Source organism: Misgurnus anguillicaudatus, chromosome 3, assembly GCF_027580225.2.
Source record: "Misgurnus anguillicaudatus chromosome 3, ASM2758022v2, whole genome shotgun sequence".
Classification (NCBI taxonomy): domain Eukaryota; kingdom Metazoa; phylum Chordata; class Actinopteri; order Cypriniformes; family Cobitidae; genus Misgurnus; species Misgurnus anguillicaudatus.
Window position 1 is genome coordinate 29,857,079 of NC_073339.2, and position 21,481 is coordinate 29,878,559.

The window sequence follows — 21,481 nt, forward strand, 5'->3', positions numbered from 1 at the left end:
GCACCATATTGGAGACCACTGCCTTAAGTTAACTGAGGGCACGAGATGGTGCTTGCTGGGCGCAGTGTTGGGGAAAGTTACTTTAAAAAAAAAATGCATTACAATATTAAGTTACTCCCCAAAAAAGTAACTACAGTAATTGCGTTACTTAGTTACTTTTCATGAAAGTAATGCTTACGTTACTTTTAAGTTACTTTTACGTTACTTGATCTCTTTCAGCTCTTTCAGATGATCACAAAAATGTCAAGCTCTGGTCTGTCATCTCCGTTTCTGACTCAAACTGTTCCCACTCAGGTGCACAGAGTGCGTAATTCTACGCTAATATGTTCAGTTTGATTCAGTACATTATTTTCATTTTAAAATGAATAAATTAAACTGAAAAGTAACTTGGATTACATTTTTTAAAAAGTAACTCAAATATTAATGTGTACATTTATAAATATGGCTGTCATGATTAAGAAATTTGGCTGACGGTTAATTGTTTAATAAATTGTGGCTATTATGGCGATTAATTGCCTGTTTTATTGCTTTGACATTTAATTCTCATACATTTTTTTACTTGTTTTTCATACAAATATATCTTTCAAAAACTGAAAATTCTTCATAAGAAATAAACATAATTAAGTGTCTGAAAAATAACTGAAAATAAAAATGCAATCAAAATAAACTGAGATGACTACAGCAGAACCGGAATTAAAAATGAGCCAATCATACTAAGGTCATATTAGTACAATTAGTACACATGTAATGAATGGCTTTGCAATGTATCATCAGCACCATGTGATACTGTTTCCTTTATACAGGCGCTGCAGCTCCCCCTTGTGTTTTTTAGAGAGATGTGCAATCATTGTGGTGATCTGAAATCATCGCGATGAGGTCAAATAATCGCAATGAGACGATTATTTAGTCATTGTGACAGCACTATTTATAAAGTAATGCGTTACTTTACTCGTTACTTCAGAAAAGTCATATTATTACGTAATGCGCGTTACTTCTAATGCGTTACCCTCAACACTGGCTGGGCGGCCCAGTTTTATGACATTTTATTAAGTACATTAATTTATAATACACTCTGCATAATTAGACATCAGAAAAATAAAACTACAAACCAACAGCTCTACATTGTATTGTTTAATATGTTCTCTTTCTTTCAAATTCTAAATTTAAGATATTTATGTCATAAATTTTCTTTGGGGGGCGCGAAGGGATGCATGAACCCTACACAAGGAGAGGCACACGCCAAAATTGTTCTGAACCTCTGATTTATACCAACATCTCACTAGTCAAGAAAGTTAAAATCGTAAATTCAAGTTGATTAAACCTAAATATGAAAGTGCAACATGTATTTTTTACAGTGCAGAATTATGGTTTGCAATATTGGACTTTCCCACAATATAATGCTGGCAAAAATAGCAATAATATTTTCTAAGCCTGGGAAAATTTTCCTGGGAGTTGCGCAAGCTACATTTTTGTAGTATTGTGAAAAATCAATGCCCAATAAGTACAGTTGAGAGTGGCTAAAAACAAAGGTCAGCCACCCTCCACGCAGCCGGGCCAGACTGTCATGTAAATCTTAAAAATGAGCGCTTTTTTGACTAAACTGTGAGTGTGTGTGTATGTGTACGTCTAAAGATTTTTCTCATTTTGATTTATATTGATACTTCTGGAAACCATGCAGATTTACTTACACGGTCACACACAAACAGAGAGAAACGCACACAATCAGTCTTTTCCCACAATTCCTTTCCCAGAATGAGGAACATCCTCATGGGAAGTGAGATTGGTATTTTAACTATTACTGGATGTTTCCTTTTATTGTTGTGGATGTAGAATAATGTCTTAATTCAGGAACATTTCCTAGCCTTTGATAAACTCAAACAAATTTGTCATTTTTATTTACATTTTTGTTAAGTTTGACTATGACATTTAAAGGACAAGTTTGGTATTTTACACTTAAAGCTCTGTTTTCAGATTGTTTATGATGAAATAGAACGGTTTTGACTGAAATTTCAACGTATGCGGCTGCACCGAGAATTTTCGGATGTTTCTTGTATCACCTCCCACCTCTACAATGGGTGTAGAGGTGCACTGGAACAGTCCTTCCTAAAATGCATTAAACTTTTGTTTACAAAGACGTGAGACTCACCGAGTGGTCAGGGGGGTCCACTGATATGCTCACACAAAAATTGCTGCAAAAGATGCTTTCCAACAGGTTTTATCGTAGTTTTTGTCCAACTCCATTGACTTGTATTAGATGTGCTGTGAGGTACGGTATTACTTTGTCCTTTAAGTTTTTGCTTTGTTCTGATTGGTTAAGCCACATTCAAAAGCCATTGTACAATGATTATAAACACATCATGTTTTAATTATGCATAATAAGTGGCAAACAGTAAGTGGCTTGGCAACCTGCAAATAGCCTACAGAATTTGTTTATCCCAATAATAGTTTAACAATAAATGTATCTCTTTAGTATAATGTCCATCAGTGTCTTTAGTCATACAGGTATGTCGGTTTCCACCGCTTAGTAAAAGCAATAAACCACTTGAGTGCAACAATTGATTTTTATATGGGTATGGGGTTTTAGGAAGGACCTCTTATCGCAGCAACGCACAGCCTCTTTAGGCTTATTGCTATATTAACTCGCATTAAGAATATGTTTGTCATTCTAAATTCTCATCTCATATTCACGTTCACCGCACAGTATGAATGACATTTTGCTGTTATTGTCCATTTAAGAATTGCTTTGTAATGTGTGCGGCATCCTAATGAAAATCAGGACAACCTGAAACAAAACGACAGCTACATTTGATAACCGTTCACGCGTCTGTTCTTATTCATTTGTAGCAATGCAGAAAATTAAGTTGTTATTACGTTAAGGCCTGATAAAAGGCATAACATTGCCGGACATCAATTTCACACCGCCACGTCTTGTGGTCAGCACAATTGGCAGTTAAAGCTTTAAACGGTTGCAACACCTCCCTGAACATCTGATACATGGTGAACCACCAGATGCACGGGGAGAGGAGTCTTAGAGACAAGGAGGACTAATTCAAGAAGTAAAGCTCTGGTCTGAGATCAGGTTTCTCCTCCACATTCCTGATCTAAACCATTATGGGCTACTGATCGCCAATCTGTCATTAGTATCATATAACACCATAACAGCCTGACAGTGAATTACATACTTAAATTACATTAAAGTAATGGACCTACCTCTCTGCTCCACTTCTGCATCCACAACAGGGAAGAAGAGAAAGAAAGAGAGAGAGAGACAACAGATTAATGATGCAATATTAAATACTTCACAGTAATTCAATTCCATACGTACGTAATGTGCATCATATCTTATCATAATCTCGTGAAAGTAGTAAAATGCGCTTCATTTATACTCTAGAAATTCCATTAAGATCGTGATCATAATTTTTGAAAACAAATAGTGTCCATGTGACATTACGCTATCAACCAGACAAATGAACCCATAAAAACAAACTAGAGCAAGAGTTTGTTCCACAAAATTGTCTCAAGTGTTATAGAAATAGGGCTCTTAGCCAACGGTCTTGCCAGATGAATGAAAGAAGACATCTTAAATAAGCTTAACAAGTTTTACATTTCATCATTTATTTTTTGTAGAATTTAAAGAATTAAAAGACTAAATAATAAACACAATATTGTCGATGCACCACAAACTCCAAGCCATGTGGTACTGCACTCTAGTTTAATTTTAAATATGTATAATTCTACAGGAATACATTCTCCTATTCCAGTTTATTGTACACATACAAGTACTGTATAAGCAAACCATAGTTTTATTTCACATATGACTGGCAAAGCAGGATCATTCCAATCTTGCAGTAGGACTATCTGTTTGGCCAACTAATGGAAGGATTTGTGTCAATATTTGTGACCCGTGCTGGCAAAATGAGTCTAAAAGCACACTGTCTAATTCTGAGCTGCAGGGAAAAGAAAGTATAAATGTCAATTTTGGTAGAAATTGGGGTTTTCATAAAAAATAAGTACATTAAGCCCTCGTCTAGCGACCCCAATGCTCTGAATAGTCATTAAACATCTATAATGATCTTTATTTGTATGTTTTCTGAGAGGTGTACCATCCTAAATACTTAACCTATTCAAAGATGCGTTTCAATCCATGCGCGTGACATTTTGGTTTCAGTTTTAAAATATGCAGGAATGAGAAAATAAAGTGCAGGACTTGCTTGGTGTTTAATACGAGAGATAAAATTCGGCACTTGATTGATGTTACAAGAGTTATTAAGAGCCATAAGACATGAAAACGATCTTCCTCGCGTTGACAGCCAGATCTGCGTGCACACAGACGTTTATATGCACAGAATTACAGTTTTATAAATATCTGTTTTGACAAGAATCTACGCAAATATAATCTGCTATGTCTTAAAGGATTTTTTTAAAAACCACCATGTCATCCAAAATGTTGATGTCTTTCTTTGTTCAGTCGAGGAGAAATTATGATTTTTGAGGAAAACATTTCAGGATTTTTCTCATTTTAATGGACTTCAATGGACACCAACACTTAACAGTTTTAATGCAGTTTAAAATTGCAGTTTCAAAGGAATCTAAACGATCTCAAACGAGGCATAAAGGTCTTATCTAGCGAAATGATTGTCATTTTTGGGAAGAAAAATAAAATATAAGCACTTTTAAACCACAACTTCTCTTCTTTCTGCGGCTTTGTGACGCGTCAGTGCGACCTCACGCAATTGCATAATGTTGTCGAAAGGTCACGTGTTACATATATGAAACGAACATTTGCGGACCATTTTAAACAATAAACTGACACAAAGACATTAATTAGTATCATTCGACATACAACAACGTCGGATCGGTCCTCTTTCTCCACACTTGTAAACACTTGGGAGTAGTTTCGCATACGTCCTCCATGACCTCCTGACATGATGACGTATTGCGTGAGGTCACACTGGCACGTCACATGACCGGAGATAGATGAGAAGTTGTGGTTTAAAAGTGCTTTTTTTTCTTGTCAAAAATGACAATCGTTTGGCTAGATAAGACCCTTATCCCTCGTTTGAAATCGTTTAGAGTCTTTTGAAACTCAGTTGAAACTACAAATCTGAACTGCATTAAAACTGTTACATGATGGGGTCCATTAAAGTCCATTAAAATGAGAAAAATTCTCGAATGTTTTCCTCAGAAAACATAATTTCTTCTCAACTGAACAAAGAAAGACATCAACGTTTTGGATGACATGGTGGTGAGTAAATGATCTGATTTTTAAACTGCATTAAAACTGTTAAGTGTTGGGGTCCATTAAAGTCCATTAAAATTAGAAAAATCCTGGAATGTTTTCCTCAGAACACATAATTTCTTCTTGACTGAACAAAGAAAGACATCAACATTTTGGATGACATGGTGGTGAGTAAATTATCTGAATTTTTTTTAGTAAAAATGGACTAATCCTTTAAGTGGATGTTTGGTTAGTTGTTGAGAAAAAATAGCTGATGTGTAACATTACATAAGATCCTTGTATTACATTAGACCTTAAAGCTCAAACAATAAAAAGTTGAACATATATTTTTCCTATAGTATTGTTTTTGACTTTGTGTGTGCCAAATCTATTATTTTTACCAGTGATTTTAGGGTATGGATGCTGTGATTTTGTTTTCACGGTTCACGTCACAGGCTGTTCCCACTGCGCATGTCTGGGTCAGAAAAGTCATTACAGCAGATTGAGTTGCGTATTATTCGGTATCGTCAAAAATGCCTACTTACGTCGTGGGCTGTGAAAATCGCACCAGGTCTTCCGTTAAGTTTTCGCGATTTATGCAGAATTTCAAAAACAAAAAAATACAACATTTGCGGCTACAAGCAATTAACGTGCAGACTGGAACAATGCAAATATCAAAGAGGGTTGTGTTTGTATTGCTCACTTCATTTGAGGTAAGTCATAATTTTTTAGCCCTGTTTGATTAAATTATAAAGCCTCGATTGTATAAACAGTTTGACCCCGTGCTGCGCGCGCACCCAATAGTCATTCAATGTTTACAAACCTTGAAGGGGTCTATTCATACATCAATGTTTTTTTTTTAATAGAGAATGTCAAAATATAAATTAAATAAAAAAATTGCTCATTGCAACTCATTTTGCCAGCACGGGTCACATTTGTTTGGTGAGGATAAAAATGCACTCTTTCTCTATACAATTTATTAACAGCCATTTTAAATACAAAAAATGACTTTGCTTCCATTTTTATTTTTTATGCGGATGCATATACGTACGTGTGTGTTCCATCTTTATGAAATATGCATGAAGAGGAACTGTTAATGAATCACTCAATAAATAAGCCACCACATGGGGAAGAGTTTGTGTATGTGTGCATTCCAAAAGATCTGATTTAGAAGCAATTATGTCTCCCTCACACACCTAGTCAAGTTTCAGTCACCTAGTAAAAAAATCAATAACAGATAGTCATTTGCTGTCAGTGATAATGAATAAAGAACTGGCTGAACTCTAGCCCTGCTGGAAGGTTACAACTTCCTCTATTAGCGCCATATCAATCACCAACGAGAAACAGGATGACGGATGGAACACAGCATCCTGCTGTATGTTTACTAAAAATCATTAAAGGCCCCTGGCAAAAATAAGAAATGCTTTTCAAACAACACTTTTACATTACATTTACACTTATGCATTTGGAAGAAGCGAAGGGAGTTACAGTGCATACATTTTTTTATTATGTGTGTTCCTTGGACCAAACCCATGCTAGCACAATGCTCGATCACTAGAGGAGCTTTTCTGAAAAAAATATGCTCTAAAAAAATGGTTCACATGACGCATCAAAAACATATTTTGAAAACACCAGCAACACACATGACACTCCGAACACATATTTTATACTCTGGAGCGACTTATAGTCCGGAAAATACGGTACTTGAAAGCAGAGTCCATTCGTTTGAATGGAGAGGGCGGGGTTTATGACTTGCACTGCAGCCAGCCACCAGGGGGCGATCAAAGAGCCAGCGGCTTCACTTTTCAAAACTTATGAGGCACACCCGGTTTGATCCAATGCGATATCAAGAGTTATAACTGACCATGTCCCTCCAGAGTTCCCACTTCAAGGGCAGTGCCCCTCTGGAAGTGATTGGAAGTTTCAGATGCACTAAGGACATTTGGTTAAGGCTGTAGATTACCAGTAATAATGTTATAAATAACGCTCGTTTCTTGCACAGACCAATCAATTCGCTTCATAAGACCTTAATATATCATCGGGAGCCGTTGGGATTACTTTTGTGTTGCGTTTGGACTTTAAAGAGTAACTAAACCCTAAACCAACTTTTTTTAGTTAATGATCTGTAAGAATGGGGTTTTATTCGTGCTGTTCACTGATTTGAGTAACTTTTTAAAATTTGGGTATAAAGTGTTTTAATGCTACAATATATGGTGTAAAAACGTCAGAGTGCTGCCCTCTTCAGGTTGAACGGTGGCTACTGCAGTTGAAGTTTCCTATTGGATGTTGCGGTACCACGTGACGTAAGCGGTACGACCCTACGTAAGCAGGTTCAAGCTCACCACGCCCTTGTTGCGATCTCAACACACCCTTTGTACGAGCTCAGTTCGTCTATGTCCGTTGGGATCTGCCCACTTTTCTTGCATTTTTCAAATATTGCCAGTGGGTGGAGTCAGGCTCTGACCAGGGGTTTAGTTACTCTTTAAAAGACATAGAACTGAACTGTGAACTTACATTTGATGAATCATCAAGGACCATGACTGTAGCTAAAAATCTTTTGTTCTACTGAAAAAAATCACCTAAGAAGTTGAAATGTTCAAATGGCTCATCGGCATGCCAATACAAACAGCTATGCAGCTAATGCGTTTGCGCTTTACAGGTTTTTGCTTGATAATGACGACGACTAACAGGGACATACCATTGGTAGACTGTGATTTAATAAATAAAAATGTTTCCCTCATGATATAAATAGCAGGTACTGTATAAGGGATAAAGTTGTGTGAAGTTCTTAGTGTGTATGTAAAAACAGACGTCCCATATATAGAGGCCAGAAGCAGAAAGGTTGACTGGAGTTCTGCCAATTCCTCCATCACGGGGGGAAAGAGAAAGCCAGAAAAACCTCAAGAAAACATTTGGAACATGTTCCCAAGGGTCTCTAGGACTGAGGTAATGAAATTAGCTGTGTTTTCGGGTGTGTGTATGTCACACTGCGCTCATGTGTGCTTCCCTACTAATTAGTAGCATTGTGTTTAAAGGGAGTTTTGACCAGATGGTCGCAAACACATGTGTGGACTTACAAATCCTCACACACGCTTCATGACCCCATACACGCAGTGCGATTTATGGTCAGGAGGTCAAAGGAAAAACGATCTGCATCCTGCCAGAGTGTCTTTTTTCTGTCATGTGGCTCTGCAAGAAATTCCCCCACATGCCTCTCTTTTTCCACCCGTTTGCGACTCTGTATGCAAACGTGTAGGTGAGACAAAGTGTGCGAGCGTATTCAGCCTTTTCCTGTTGCCATTGCTGCAGTCATACGATACTGATTTATCGTCATCGTTGCCATGGTCACCCCAGATTGGAACACCAACCCCACAGAAACCGTGAGAATTTGAAACCACATCGCTCAGCCCCCCGGATGATTGACAGGCTGTTTTCCTCTGAGTCGTGGCATGGGACGAGACCGGACAACAGATGAACAACAGCGGCCAACACAGTATCAGTCATGTGTGTATATATATTTTTTTTTGTCAAGAGCAAGTTCATATTGGTGACAAATCTAGATGAGATGTCAGGTAGCAATCACTGCGACGCTTTGCTGCTAAAATTGCTCAAGTTTCAAATCAACTTGAGGTGCAAATTTGACAGTGACACACTCAGTATAAACCTGACATAACGGTTCAATATCGGGCTCTTTTGTCTGTCTGCATGTGAGGGTATATGATATGTTTCTTTAATATCATTAAAGATGATCAATTGTTGTTATCTTTGAATTAAAAATAGGGACAAAACGTTTTTTGAAAGTTTTCTTCTTTTGTTGTGGGTTCACTGCAAAAAATGACTTACTTGGTTACCTCTTACTTAATAGTATTTTGTCTTGTTTTTAGTAAGAAATATCTAAATATTCTTAAATCAAGATGCATTTTCTTGATAAGCAAAAACCCCTAACAAAAGAATCTAGCTTTAAGACACAAAATAATAAATAGAAGTGAATTTGTGCTTAAAACATGCAAAAAAATCTGCCAATGGGATAATAATTTTTTTCTTGAATTAAGTGTTAATAAAGTGCAAATTTTATTTATTTTTTTGCTTGTTTTAATCACAAATTTGATATTTTTGGTCTAAAAACTAGACTTAATTTTTTAGGTCATTTTGCCCACCAAGAAAATGCATTCTGATTCAACAATTTTTGATATTTGGACTGAAAACAAAAGAAAAACACTATAAGAAAGTCATTTTTTGCAGCGTTTCTGTAGCCTAAATCTATGAAAGATGAGACTTATCAAAAATTACTTCCAAGGTACAACTTCAGCTGATTTTACACCATTGTTAACGTGAACAGAAGGAATAATGCAAAATGTAAACATATTAACGTTAGCCTACACAAAACAAATGCTCAGCACCATGCTGTGATCAGTTCACTTCATTGGTTTGTTACTTTAATTTAACATGAGTAGTTAGTATCTTAACCCCCGATAACTTTGACAGTTTTATATCTTATGAACTTGATTGACGATAACTTGAAGCCGCTTTCTCATGTGTCTGGTAGTAAATTCTTCTTCGCTAAAGCAGTGACGCGCAACCAAGTAATCAGTAGCTCGCAGCCCCCTCTGCTGGTGAAAATAATCATTACATGATTGCTCCGGTCTGGTACTACAAAGCCTAAATGTTGATCGGGTTTTTCAGTGTATTTGCTGGTTGTTTTGGACGTGCTGTAAAACTGGGACATTTCTGGGGACAGCTTCAGTCGGGGACAGAACACCAAAAAACGGGAAATGGGGACGTCTGGTCACCTTATTCTAAGGAATAAATGGGGCTAGGCTAAATGCTAACACAGTCACAATGCGCTGTACAAAGATTAAGTGTACGCATTGAAAAAAGATAGGTATGTAGAAATTCATCTAAGCTGAGGTAAGAACATAGTAAAATATTGAAAAACGCTGGAGCCAACATTAAATAAACATTAAGTACAATGTTGTTACAGTGTTAAAAACAAAGTTGTGACTGATGAGTTAGCGCTATATGCTAGTTAATGTTATATGCTGGCGTTTAGGCTTAAGTTTTACTATTGATGTTGCAGCAGGTCCATACTGAAAAAACACAAACTTACCTAATAGACCATTTCATTCTGGGGACAAATCCTAGGGTTGTTAATGGACATGTAAAACCATCTCTGGATAATTTTTGCACTTAATAAAGCCACATAGTTTCTATGTAGATATCAGAGAACAATTTAACATAACATTTCAATGCATTCTTTGGCACCTTAAAGTTGATCCAACTTTTACTTTTTATATTGTACAGCACATATTTTGAACATCATACTGATTTTTGTATTATCTTAAATGAGAGATAAGCTACAAATATATTTTTTGTGTTAATGACTAGCCTGAGTTTCCTCATGCTGCCTTACGCGCAAAATTATTCACGCTGCAAGTCTAGCATGGAAACCATGGACCAATTTTTGCCCTGAAATAGGGAACCAATTACAGAATAGCTTTCAGCTGTGTGCACACGTACCCGATAAAAGTTGTTGACGCTAAAATGTATGTCGCTCTACAAACGTCATCTGGTATAATTGAAACGATTGGCTATGAGCTACGTACAGATGCATTTGATAGACATTCGTAGCGCCCAATAAACAGCTCTGGACATCCGTAAACCACGCCTCAAATACGAGAAAATGAGCATGTGGTTCCCAGACCACGTCTCATTCTCTATGAAACTGGTCTGGTGTTAGCCAGGCTAGGTAATGACATCACAAAAATGTATGCTAACTTATACTCTTAGTATGTTTCTGTGAATCAATTGGTAGGAAATTGCATTAGCGGCACAAACTGGTCGTGGGTTTGATCCCCAGGGAACACGCATACTGATAAAAATGTCTTTACCTTGTAATGCACTCTAAGTAGCTTTGGATAAAAGCGTCTGCAAAACGCATACAGCACATATAAATTTATGAGCGAGCACCACTAATGAGCATAATTCTCAACTGGTGGAGCATTGCACTTGCAACAAAGGGGGTCAGGGGTTCGAATCCCAGGAAATGCATATACAGTAATAATAATAAAATATGTCTGTGCACTTACTGTATGGTACACACTCGTACTGAACCTCAAGATATTTGTACGTTCCAGGACATGGATCAGGAAAAACATCAGGGCCAGCAATGACTGCACACTGAGTTCTGTTGTTACACCTGTGAGAGAGAAAGAGAGAAAGAAAGAGAAAGTGATATATGCTGACAGATAAAGTAAGGCTATTTGTTCATTTGCTATCAATCTAACATTAGGCATTTGAACCGTACGTACCCGTTCAATATGTACAATAAAAGTTAATGAGCCTTGAAATACCATTTTCTTCAAATGAAGGAAAAAAGATACATTTACTCAACATCTTCAATAAAGCTCAGAGTGTGGGAAGATCCCAGCACAGTGTGAGAGACACAGCTCAGCGGCCCCTCCCGGGGGCCCGAGATCCATGCCGTTATTTTAATCTAATTCATATGTAGGTCATGTGTACATGTAGGGATAGAAAGTACAGACCAAGACGAATTCTGGCACCAAAAAGTAGAAAATAAAGAGGGAGAGAGAGACCGTTTGGACATATTCTGCTTGAAACATCTGCACACAGATACAGATGGCCATCTCATGACATGTGTCATATTTCATCATTATTACACACACAAGATAGAAAAACAAATGGACACCCACAACACAAATACACACAAGAATCTTAAAGCTCTATTTTATATATATATATATATATATATATATATCTTTCTTTCTCTGGGTAACCATGGAAACCTTCCAGTTCAAACCCATGGGGAGCTGTAAAATGGGCACACACACTTCAGTTTTAAGTTTTCAAGCACAGGTTCAAAATAGTATAATGACAAGGGACAGTCTGAAGGACTCTGGTGTGTTTCGAGGTGTGTGTGTTTTCTCTCTTGAGATTTTTAGACAGTGAAATTTTTAAGAATTCATATTTGGCATTTGTGTAGTTCTGCAAGTATAGATACAGGTATGTTGAGTACGTGTGGGCTCTAATTGCTGTGATGAGTGAGTGTGACAGTCATACTCCCAGAGTGCTGTGGGGCATCTCTAGTTTCCGGGGCGACAGCTCTTGTGTGGCTGTGTGCAACACTCAGATATGACCTAATTTAGGAGGGGAAGAGGATAGCAGACGAGAGGAGAGCCTGTTTTTAGTATTATTTTCTTTCGAGGTAACGATTTGTACAATACAAACCCAGCATCTTCTTGTGACAGCATTCTTGTAAGGTGTTGTCTTCTAACTGGGCCTAAAAGCAGCACGTTTAGAGAGCGGAAAAATCATATTGCTTCAGACACGCCTGTCTACCTCAAATATAACAGTTTTGATTGCTTTCAGATAATTATTTTGGTTTTTATGTGTAAAATGTCTTTACATTCGGATACTTTGCAAAAAGTTTTTAATGAGCAGTTTGTTTTAAACATTTATAAAGAATTTGGCTAAAATGAATGCATTTTCCCCTATATTTCTATTTTTTTTTTAAACACTTAAAAGTGGGTCTTGAGATAAAAATATACCTGTTAGGTGGGTCCCAGATAAAGAAAAGTTTGGGAATCCCTGATTTTTTATTATAACAATATATTTGCCATGTAGTTTCTTCATTACTCCACAACCAGGGTGGATTGCCCAGCAGCCGCATGGCCCGCATCACATTATTGGTGTAAATCAGTAATTTTGTTATTGAATGACCTACTCAATAAAGGTACAACATGCGAAACATCTCAGCTACTATTTCAGAGAATAAGACAGAAAGAGGAGAGCTGTCAGCAGCTAAATTTCAGGGCTTCTTCATTGACAAGATCTTTTTGCTTCCGTGGCTTTTTATTAATTGCAGCTTAGATAGTAGCGCTGTCATTGATTCAGCACAACTATTCAGTGTATCACTGCTATAGTATTGGCTGTATTACAACGTCAGAATTATATTTCTATAGACTGAAATGTAAAAAAGCATTTTGCACAGTTGTGTACATTAGTGGAGTGAATTGTCAACATTAAAGTATAGCTAAGGGTGGTCCAGACCAACCTTACAAACGTATAACTTACAGAAGGTATGCTTACTAAGAACGTAAAAAACATATTAGGGATAAGGTACAGCTTTAGGTATAACTTAAGAACAACATTGCATTAAGAAGGTTTCTGGAAACACAGCTGTGATCATTTCCTTCAAGAAATGTTCAGTGGTTAAAGGGACACTCCACTTTTTTTGAAAATATTTCATTTTCCAGCTCCCCTAGTGTTAAACATTTGATTTTAACCTTTTTGGAACCCATTCAGATGATCTCCTGGTCTGGCGGTTCCACTTTAAGCATAGCTTAGCAATCCATTGAATCTGATTAGACCATTAGCATCGTGCTAAATAATACCCAGAGAGTTTGTATATTTTTTTCTATTTAAAACTTGACTCTTCTGTAGTTACATCGTGTACTAAGACCGACAGAAAATTAAAAGTTGCGATTTTCTAGACAGATATGGCTAGGAACTATACTGTCATTCTGGTGTAATAATCAAGGACTTTGCTGCTGGAGGACAATGATATTACACAGCAGCCAAAAATTGTCACCTTAGTAACTTTCAATGGCAGGGATCTATTTTCGGGCAGTGCGTAATATCACTATGCCTCCTGCAGCCATGTTACGGCAGCAAAGTCCTTGATTATTACGCCAGAATGAGAGTATAGTTCCTAGCCATATCTGCATAGAAAATCGCAACTTTTAATTTTCATAATTTTTGGTCTTAGTACACGATGTAACAACAGAAGAGTCAAGTTTTACATAGGAAAAATATCCAAACTCTTTGGTTATTTTTAGCGCAATGCTAATGGTCTAATCAGATTCAATGGATTGTGCTAAGCTATGCTAAAAGTGGTAGCGCCAGACCTGGAGATCAGCTGGATTTCAAAACTGTAAAAATTAAATGTTTAACTCTAGGGGAGCTGGAAAATTAGTATTTTTCAAAAAAAGTGGAGTGTCCCTTTAACAATGTCCTGCCCAAGCCATCAAGCTGATGTCATCGGAGAAGGAGTGCCATTCCAAAGGAAAATGACCATTTTCAGGTTTTGATTAAAGATTTTGAAAATGAAAAATTGACTTGTTTACCACAAAATGTAACATATAGGGTCAATTTGGAGTCCATGTTGACTTTTTTCCACATCAAATGATTCATGATTCATCAACTGATTCAAGTGCATCAAAGGATTGGAATGACACTGACACCATTTAAAATGTTTCTGGGAATCCCTGGTACACAAAATTCTGCAGATGTACCATGTAAGGTACATCTGCTTTACTTAGCATTCCAGTTTGTCTCAACCTTACTTATGTAAATCAATCTCAGAAGAAGTAAAAATATCAACAATAGTAAGATAAAGTGGGCATAATGTTTACACTTTGTTCTGTAACTAATAAAATGGTTCTGTAATTTTCCTTTCTTATTTAGCTATTTTGAAACAGGAAGTTGGGTTGGGAAAAAGATGCAAGACAATGCAGCGCAATGTGCGATTTTTGAGGCAACTGAAATAGACTACGCCATTGACCAACAAAAACCTGGGGCCTCATTTATCAACATTGCGTAGAAAATGTTCTATATTTGTACCTACGAATGAAATTTAGAATGTGCCTAAGTACAAAAAAATCGGGATTTATCAAACGTGCGCACGTGGTTCGTACGCACATCAGTAAGTAATCCTTGATGATAAATCCCACTTGTTCTTAAGCACCATGCTCGTGCACGTTCATGTTCATTTGCATTTCGAAACGCCTCCAATGAACCATATATGGTGACAACACCTCCCGTTATAAGTCACGTGGTTGTGCTTTTTCCCTCATCGCAATAATGGCAAAGAGAGCATAAAAGAGAAACTTTACAGACGCAGAAATTGAGTTACTGGTGGATGAGGTTAAATCCTAATAACACATCCTGTTTGGTTCACTTAGGAGGAATGCCTAACAAAAGAAAACAAATCTGCATGGGAACATGTTACCAGTGAGTTTAATTCCGTTGGGTATTAGAACACTTTTAGAAATAAAAATGTGGTTTGACATTAAATTATCAGCAAAAAAAAAAAAAAAAAACGCGTCACAGCACACCGACGTGAAACGAGTGCAACTGGAGGAGGACAGACAACTTTCCACCTTGGACAGCACCATATATAACCAGCATCATTGGCGCGATCTTTGAAAACGCGCTACCGGCGGAATGGATTATTTGCCAAGTCTTCCAATAACGCAAGATAAGCCATTGCACTGTGTCAAGCATTTGACGGAGACTTCATTAATACAAATCACATGTGCTTTCACAGATACAGATACATATCACAAATAAATCATTATACTTATTTGCTGTTACCATACTGACATTAATCATTTTTAACACCTGCTTGTGGATAATAAATAGACACTTCTTTACTCACTGGAACAGGGTCCTGTGTAGTATCGCTATTCTACCACTAGATGCTCTGCGTACGCATACTCCGAGGTGTGCGTATATTTACACACATTTCTAAGTATAAGTGCAATTTGATAAATTCCACACTTTGCGTAAAACTGTTCCTACGCACACTTCTGTGCGTACGCACGCTTGATAAATGAGGCCCCTGGTCTAAAGTCTAAAGTTAATGCCGCAATATTGTTTTTATTATTCAAAAAGCGCGCTAGTAATATGCGCCTATAAACGAGACGACAACACGCGTTTGCTTATTACACACATGGACAGCACACAAACTTTTTAAATATAAAAAGTAAAGGATTAAAACCTAAATGATTATTATCGAGTCTCTTGGACATAAATGAGGACCAATTATGAGATGTTAGAAGCTGGTAAGTAATTTAATGTTTTGCTTTAAACAAATGCAAATATTGCATTTATTTTGAAATGTTTTTTTAAATGTTACCCGACGGATTTATTGTATATGATGACTTTGTACCTTTGGATATGCTTTTCAAAACACTTACGGCGCTGTCCGAGTGCTAAAAGGTTTCAGCTTTCCACATCTTTGTAAATTCTTTATCTCTTGTTTGTTACAAATAATATTTAAAAAGTACAAACCTTTTTTATTCATATTTGTAAATTATTCTTTGAGATTACACTAATCATGTAGGCTATTTATACATTCACAGCAATTAAAAGCCTGCTAATTTTACTTTCATGAGTAAAAGAAAACGACTTTTAAAAAGAAACCAAAGCTTTTAATACAAATAAAAACAACACGGTAACACTTTATTATAATGTTCATGATTTAACATTAGTTAATTTATTAACTAACATGAACAAACCATGAGCAATACATTTGTTACAGTATTTATTCATATTTTTTAATGTTAGTTAATAGAAATAAAGCTGTTCATTGTTTGTTCATGTTAGTTCACAGTGCATTAAACTAACGTTAACCAAATTTTAATAAAGTATTAGTAATTGTTGAAATTAACATTAATAAAGATTAATAAATGCTGCACAAGTGCAGTTCATCATTAGTTCATGTTAACTAATGTAGTTAACTAATGTTAATTAATGAACATTATAATAAAGTGTTACCAACAACACAATTTTTAACATCAATCTTAAACTGGTGGTCTTCTTCCTCAGCTTAGTTTTTCAGTTTATAAATTCCAGGCTTTTAAAGGGGATGGGAGATGAGACTCTCATTGGTTTATTGCATGTTGTGCCCAAAACACACCCATTAATCATTACGAGAAGAGGAACAACCCTTTTAGACAAAGCCACACTGGCAAAGTTGATCGATCAGCTTGATCATCTGCATTTTCTGGATCAGATTTGGCTCATATTGATAAGGTAGTAAAGACGGTATTAACTCCTGTCATTGTTGCATTGGTAGCTGATCTTCAAAACATGGTAAGGGGCGGCACATTTCCGGCTGATGTCAGAGGTATTCAGGCCAATCACAAAGTACTGGTAAGCTGGCCAATCGGGGACACAGCGCTTTTCAGATCGATGAGCTCTGTAACAAATCAGAGCTTTTGAGGAAGGCAGGGATATATGGAGCAGCAAAAATGTATGGTATGTCGGATATTAATGTGTTTTTAAACCATTAACCACGCAAACACATTGTATTATATCAAATACATGAAATAAGTTGTTTTTAACAACTTCAAATAGCTAAAAGCTTTTAGTTTACATTGCACACATATTACATTCACAATCAGCTGATGGTTGGTGAAGGAAATGAAGTAAATGAATATAGAAAAAAACAAATAACATTTAAGCATTACTGCAATCGAAAATACACAGACAATCCGTGAATTTCCAGATGGCTATAGCTAGTCAGAGCCGGGTGGTATATATAATTTAGAGAGATGGAGACATCTTCGGTCTCTAGCATTCTATTCGACACACATTTGCATATGTTCAGGCGTATAAGATGAGTCATCAGTATTTTTGGTTCTTTCTCTCGAAAAGAAAGACGGTGCATTTTAGGTGCTAAATTTGCTGTGGCACACTGGTGTATAGATGGCCTTTACTAAAACTGAAAGCCACAAAACTTTAACTTTAATTCAGTTTTAGTTGTTGCTCTCAAGAAAAGTTTAGGTCATATGTTATTTTAAAACAAACAGAAAATAACAAGATATCACAAACTGCTTAACAAAAATGACATCTTTCTAGGATCATTGCAATCTTTTGCATTGTCACGTTTATATATATATATATATATATATATATATATATATATATATATATATATATATATATATATATATATATATATATATATATATATATATATATATATATTAGGGCTGTCAATAGATTAAAAAAATTAATCTAGATTAATCGCATGATTTCATGAGTTAACTGCGATTAATCGCAAATTAATCGCACATTTTTATCCATTCTAAATTTACCCTAATTTAACACTTCTCAGGTTTTTAATATTCATGATCATATATACATATATAGATGTATATAAAAATGTATGTTAACAACAGCCTGTTTACATTTTAACAGAATCACCAGCCATTGCTTTGTATATGAAGATTTTTCTTTCTCCATTTTTGTTTGCTGCTGCATCATTTGTGACATGTGCTGGCAAGTTGAGTCGGAATTAGCAAATTTTAAAAAAATAGTTGTTCATATTTTGACAGTCTCTATTAAAACATAGAACAATGCATGATTTGTTGAAATATAACAAAATATGACAGAACTACACGTGTTTGAAGTTGAAAGAGTCAAATTACCACAAAATTACCACATACATACATTATATTACCACATCAATTCCTTAAAATCACTGGTAAAACTAATAGATTTAGCACACACAAAGCAAAAACATCATCAATGTATGTTCAACTTTTTTTCCTTTTGTTTGATTGACATTGAGACAGACTGCTAAAAATCTAAGTGATCTAATATAATGTTACACACATCAGATAGTTTTACCCAACAGTTAACCAAACATTTACTTAAAACATAACAGATTATAGAGCCTACCTGCGTGAATTCTTATCAAAACAGATATTTGTAAAACAGTAATTTTGTGTAGATGTCTATATATATCCAATCCGGGTCGCGCACTCGCGCGTCTGTGTGCACGCGCTTCAGATATCAGTCAGTCAGCGTGAGGGGATCGCTTTTGAGTCTTGTCGCTCCTAATAACTCTTTAACATTAATCAGGTACCGAACTTTATCTCTCTTAATGCCTATTTTAACATCAAGCAAGTCCTGCAGTCTATTTTATAAGTCATGCATAAAAGCGAAACCAAAATGAATTGAGACGCATTTTTGTATTAGATTAAGCATTAGGAGGACGGTAACGTTACACCTCTCAGACGTATAAATAAAGATCATAACAGATGTCCAACGAGCATTTAGAGCATTGGATTTGGTAGACGATTGGCTTAATGCTCTTATTTCTATGAAAACTCTCATTTAGAGAGAGTCACATTTGTCTGCGTCTCTGTTCATTCAACTAACGTTATGGGCTGGACCAAGGGTCAAACATAAATTGCGCGTTGCGTTAATCTCCGTTAATAAAATTAGTGGCGTTAAAATGAATTTGCGTTAACGCGTTATTAACGCGTTAATTTTGACAGCCCTAATATATATATATATATATATATATATATATATATATATATATATATATATATATATATATATATATATATATATATATATATATATATATATATATATATATATATATATTTAAGCACACCTTCCATTGTATTAATTAGTTCCACTATTTACATTTATTTATTGTATTATTTACTATTTAGACATGATATGTGAAGCGCGCTGTGAAGCAGCCCCACAAAAGCGTAAAATACACAACGCCAAGACGGAGGTTTATGGCAAAACACAATACTGTTATTATTTTGGTCAAAGCTGTGAGTGATAAGCACGCGAGACGGCAGAACGTTGCTATGGTTATATCTGTATTAATCATCACATTTTCGGGAGTGAGTCTTGTTCTGTACAGACATGAAACGAACATTTAGGGGATTCACTCCCGCATTTTAATTCGGTTTTCACTCCCAAAAGTTTGCAGTGTGTACGAGACCATATACAAGTTGGTTCTTATTCTTCGTTTGTGGGTTTACTGGCCAAGCTGCTTCTTTTTTGGCTGTTGCACTGCTACTGTGGGTTACACGTGGGATATTGCCTACTAGCGGTCTGCATGTTTAATTATATATGAAAACCGACGTATAGCCGCCGAGGTAACGCTGTTGGACCTACGCATGACCAGAGGTGTATAATACTTAAGTATTTTAGTTACATTTTAGTTACAGCAGCAGCAAAACGCCAGCAACCAATCCGAATATATAGCCTAGGCGTTCTTCGCTGGCTGTTTCCAGAGAAACATACGATGTAAACTTTCGTTCCTACCAAAACATTAGTTCCACGAAAACAGATTTCAGAGCGGCCAAAGCGTCAACTAGCTTCCCTGTACTTTTTGACAAGCGTCCTTGACCGAGCGGCCTGAGCTTCTTTGGAATGTACAGTAATGCAGACATGATGTCATTGATAGGCAACAAAGGAAAGATGTTACATTGGATAAAATTGTGTTTTTCCCTTGATTCAAACATTTCTGGAAACATTAAACAGAAGTGAGCAAAATATATAACACTGCTAGTGGTTTTTGGATTTTTCAATTGAAAGTTCTTACATATTGCACCTTTAATTTCTGGATCAGCTGTTTAGCATGCACCGTGTGATATCAGTTCCATTTTCTCTGCTCTGAATTGCATCAGAGCTGCTAGTTGAAATCTCTTTGTGTAATATATTATGTGTGCCAATAGATCTTGGATAAGGGGCTCCCAAACAATCACCTTCCAATTACCTCCACTCATTGATTAGAGCATTAGCCCGGCATCACCCGCACACACATTCTGTGAATACATTAGACCAGACTGAGTGAGATGTAAAGGTCAGACAAAATGAGAGAGTGCGACTGACACAGAGAAAGAGAGAGAGAGAGAGAAAAAGAGAGAGAGATGAGGTGGAGAATGATAAATGATGTGTGATTCTAGCCACAGCTTCTATAAAAAGCAGCGTAGCAGCACAGAGAAAAAAGGCAAAATCTTCTATATTCTCTCATCTCGTTTTCCATTTCTCCGATCGTTTCTTAATTCCACTATGGGAATTATACACTGTTGCACATTAGCAGTTGAGAGTTATAAAAACTGAAAAATGTATCTCTTGTGTGTTAATCAGAGAGAACTGGCAGAGCTGGCAAAGATCAAAATCCAGTCTCGGATGAGAGCGTGTGAACGCGAGCATGTGTTTCAGGTATTGTGTGTGTGTGTGTTTGAAAGGAGAACTCATAAATGGTAATTTCCTCCACGCTGACTCTGGGTATGGTCTATGGCCTTGCTAATTGGATCTTACAGTCTGGTCTAGCCTGAGGCAATGTGTGTATGTGTGTGTGTGTGTGTGTGTGTGTGTGTGTGTGTGTGTGTGTGTGTGTGTGTGTGTGTGAGTGTGTGGCAGCTGGCCACACACACAGGTGGTATAACAGGCAACCTCGGGCAAGATATGGTGCTCTCTCCTCCTTAAGCTTTTCCACTGGTTAAACACACCCACGTAAACGCACATGCACGTAATTATGAATGAGTACTAAATACTCAGATGCAAAAGCCGCTAAACGCCACCTCTGTCAAAAATGAGATAATGATATTGCCTGAATTCTTTCGGCATGTATTATATGTTTATCAAATACATTCGCTTCTAATTAATTTAATCCCTTCCTCGCGCCATTCAGAA

General features: G+C 36.5%; 1 protein-coding gene across 3 annotated transcripts in view; it reads right to left on the reverse strand.

Moving 5' to 3' along the window:
- adgrl3.1 (adhesion G protein-coupled receptor L3.1) overlaps nucleotides 1–21,481 on the reverse strand; it is a 144,158-nt gene that overhangs the window by 71,888 nt on the left and 50,789 nt on the right. For all 3 annotated transcript variants that reach the window (XM_055205409.2, XM_055205408.2, XM_055205405.2), the window contains exons 4-5: nucleotides 11,305–11,414; nucleotides 3,211–3,225 (exon numbers count right to left, since the gene is read on the reverse strand). In XM_055205409.2, coding sequence (XP_055061384.2) covers nucleotides 3,211–3,225; nucleotides 11,305–11,414 — 125 coding nt within the window. The remainder of the gene's footprint in view (nucleotides 1–3,210; nucleotides 3,226–11,304; nucleotides 11,415–21,481) is intronic.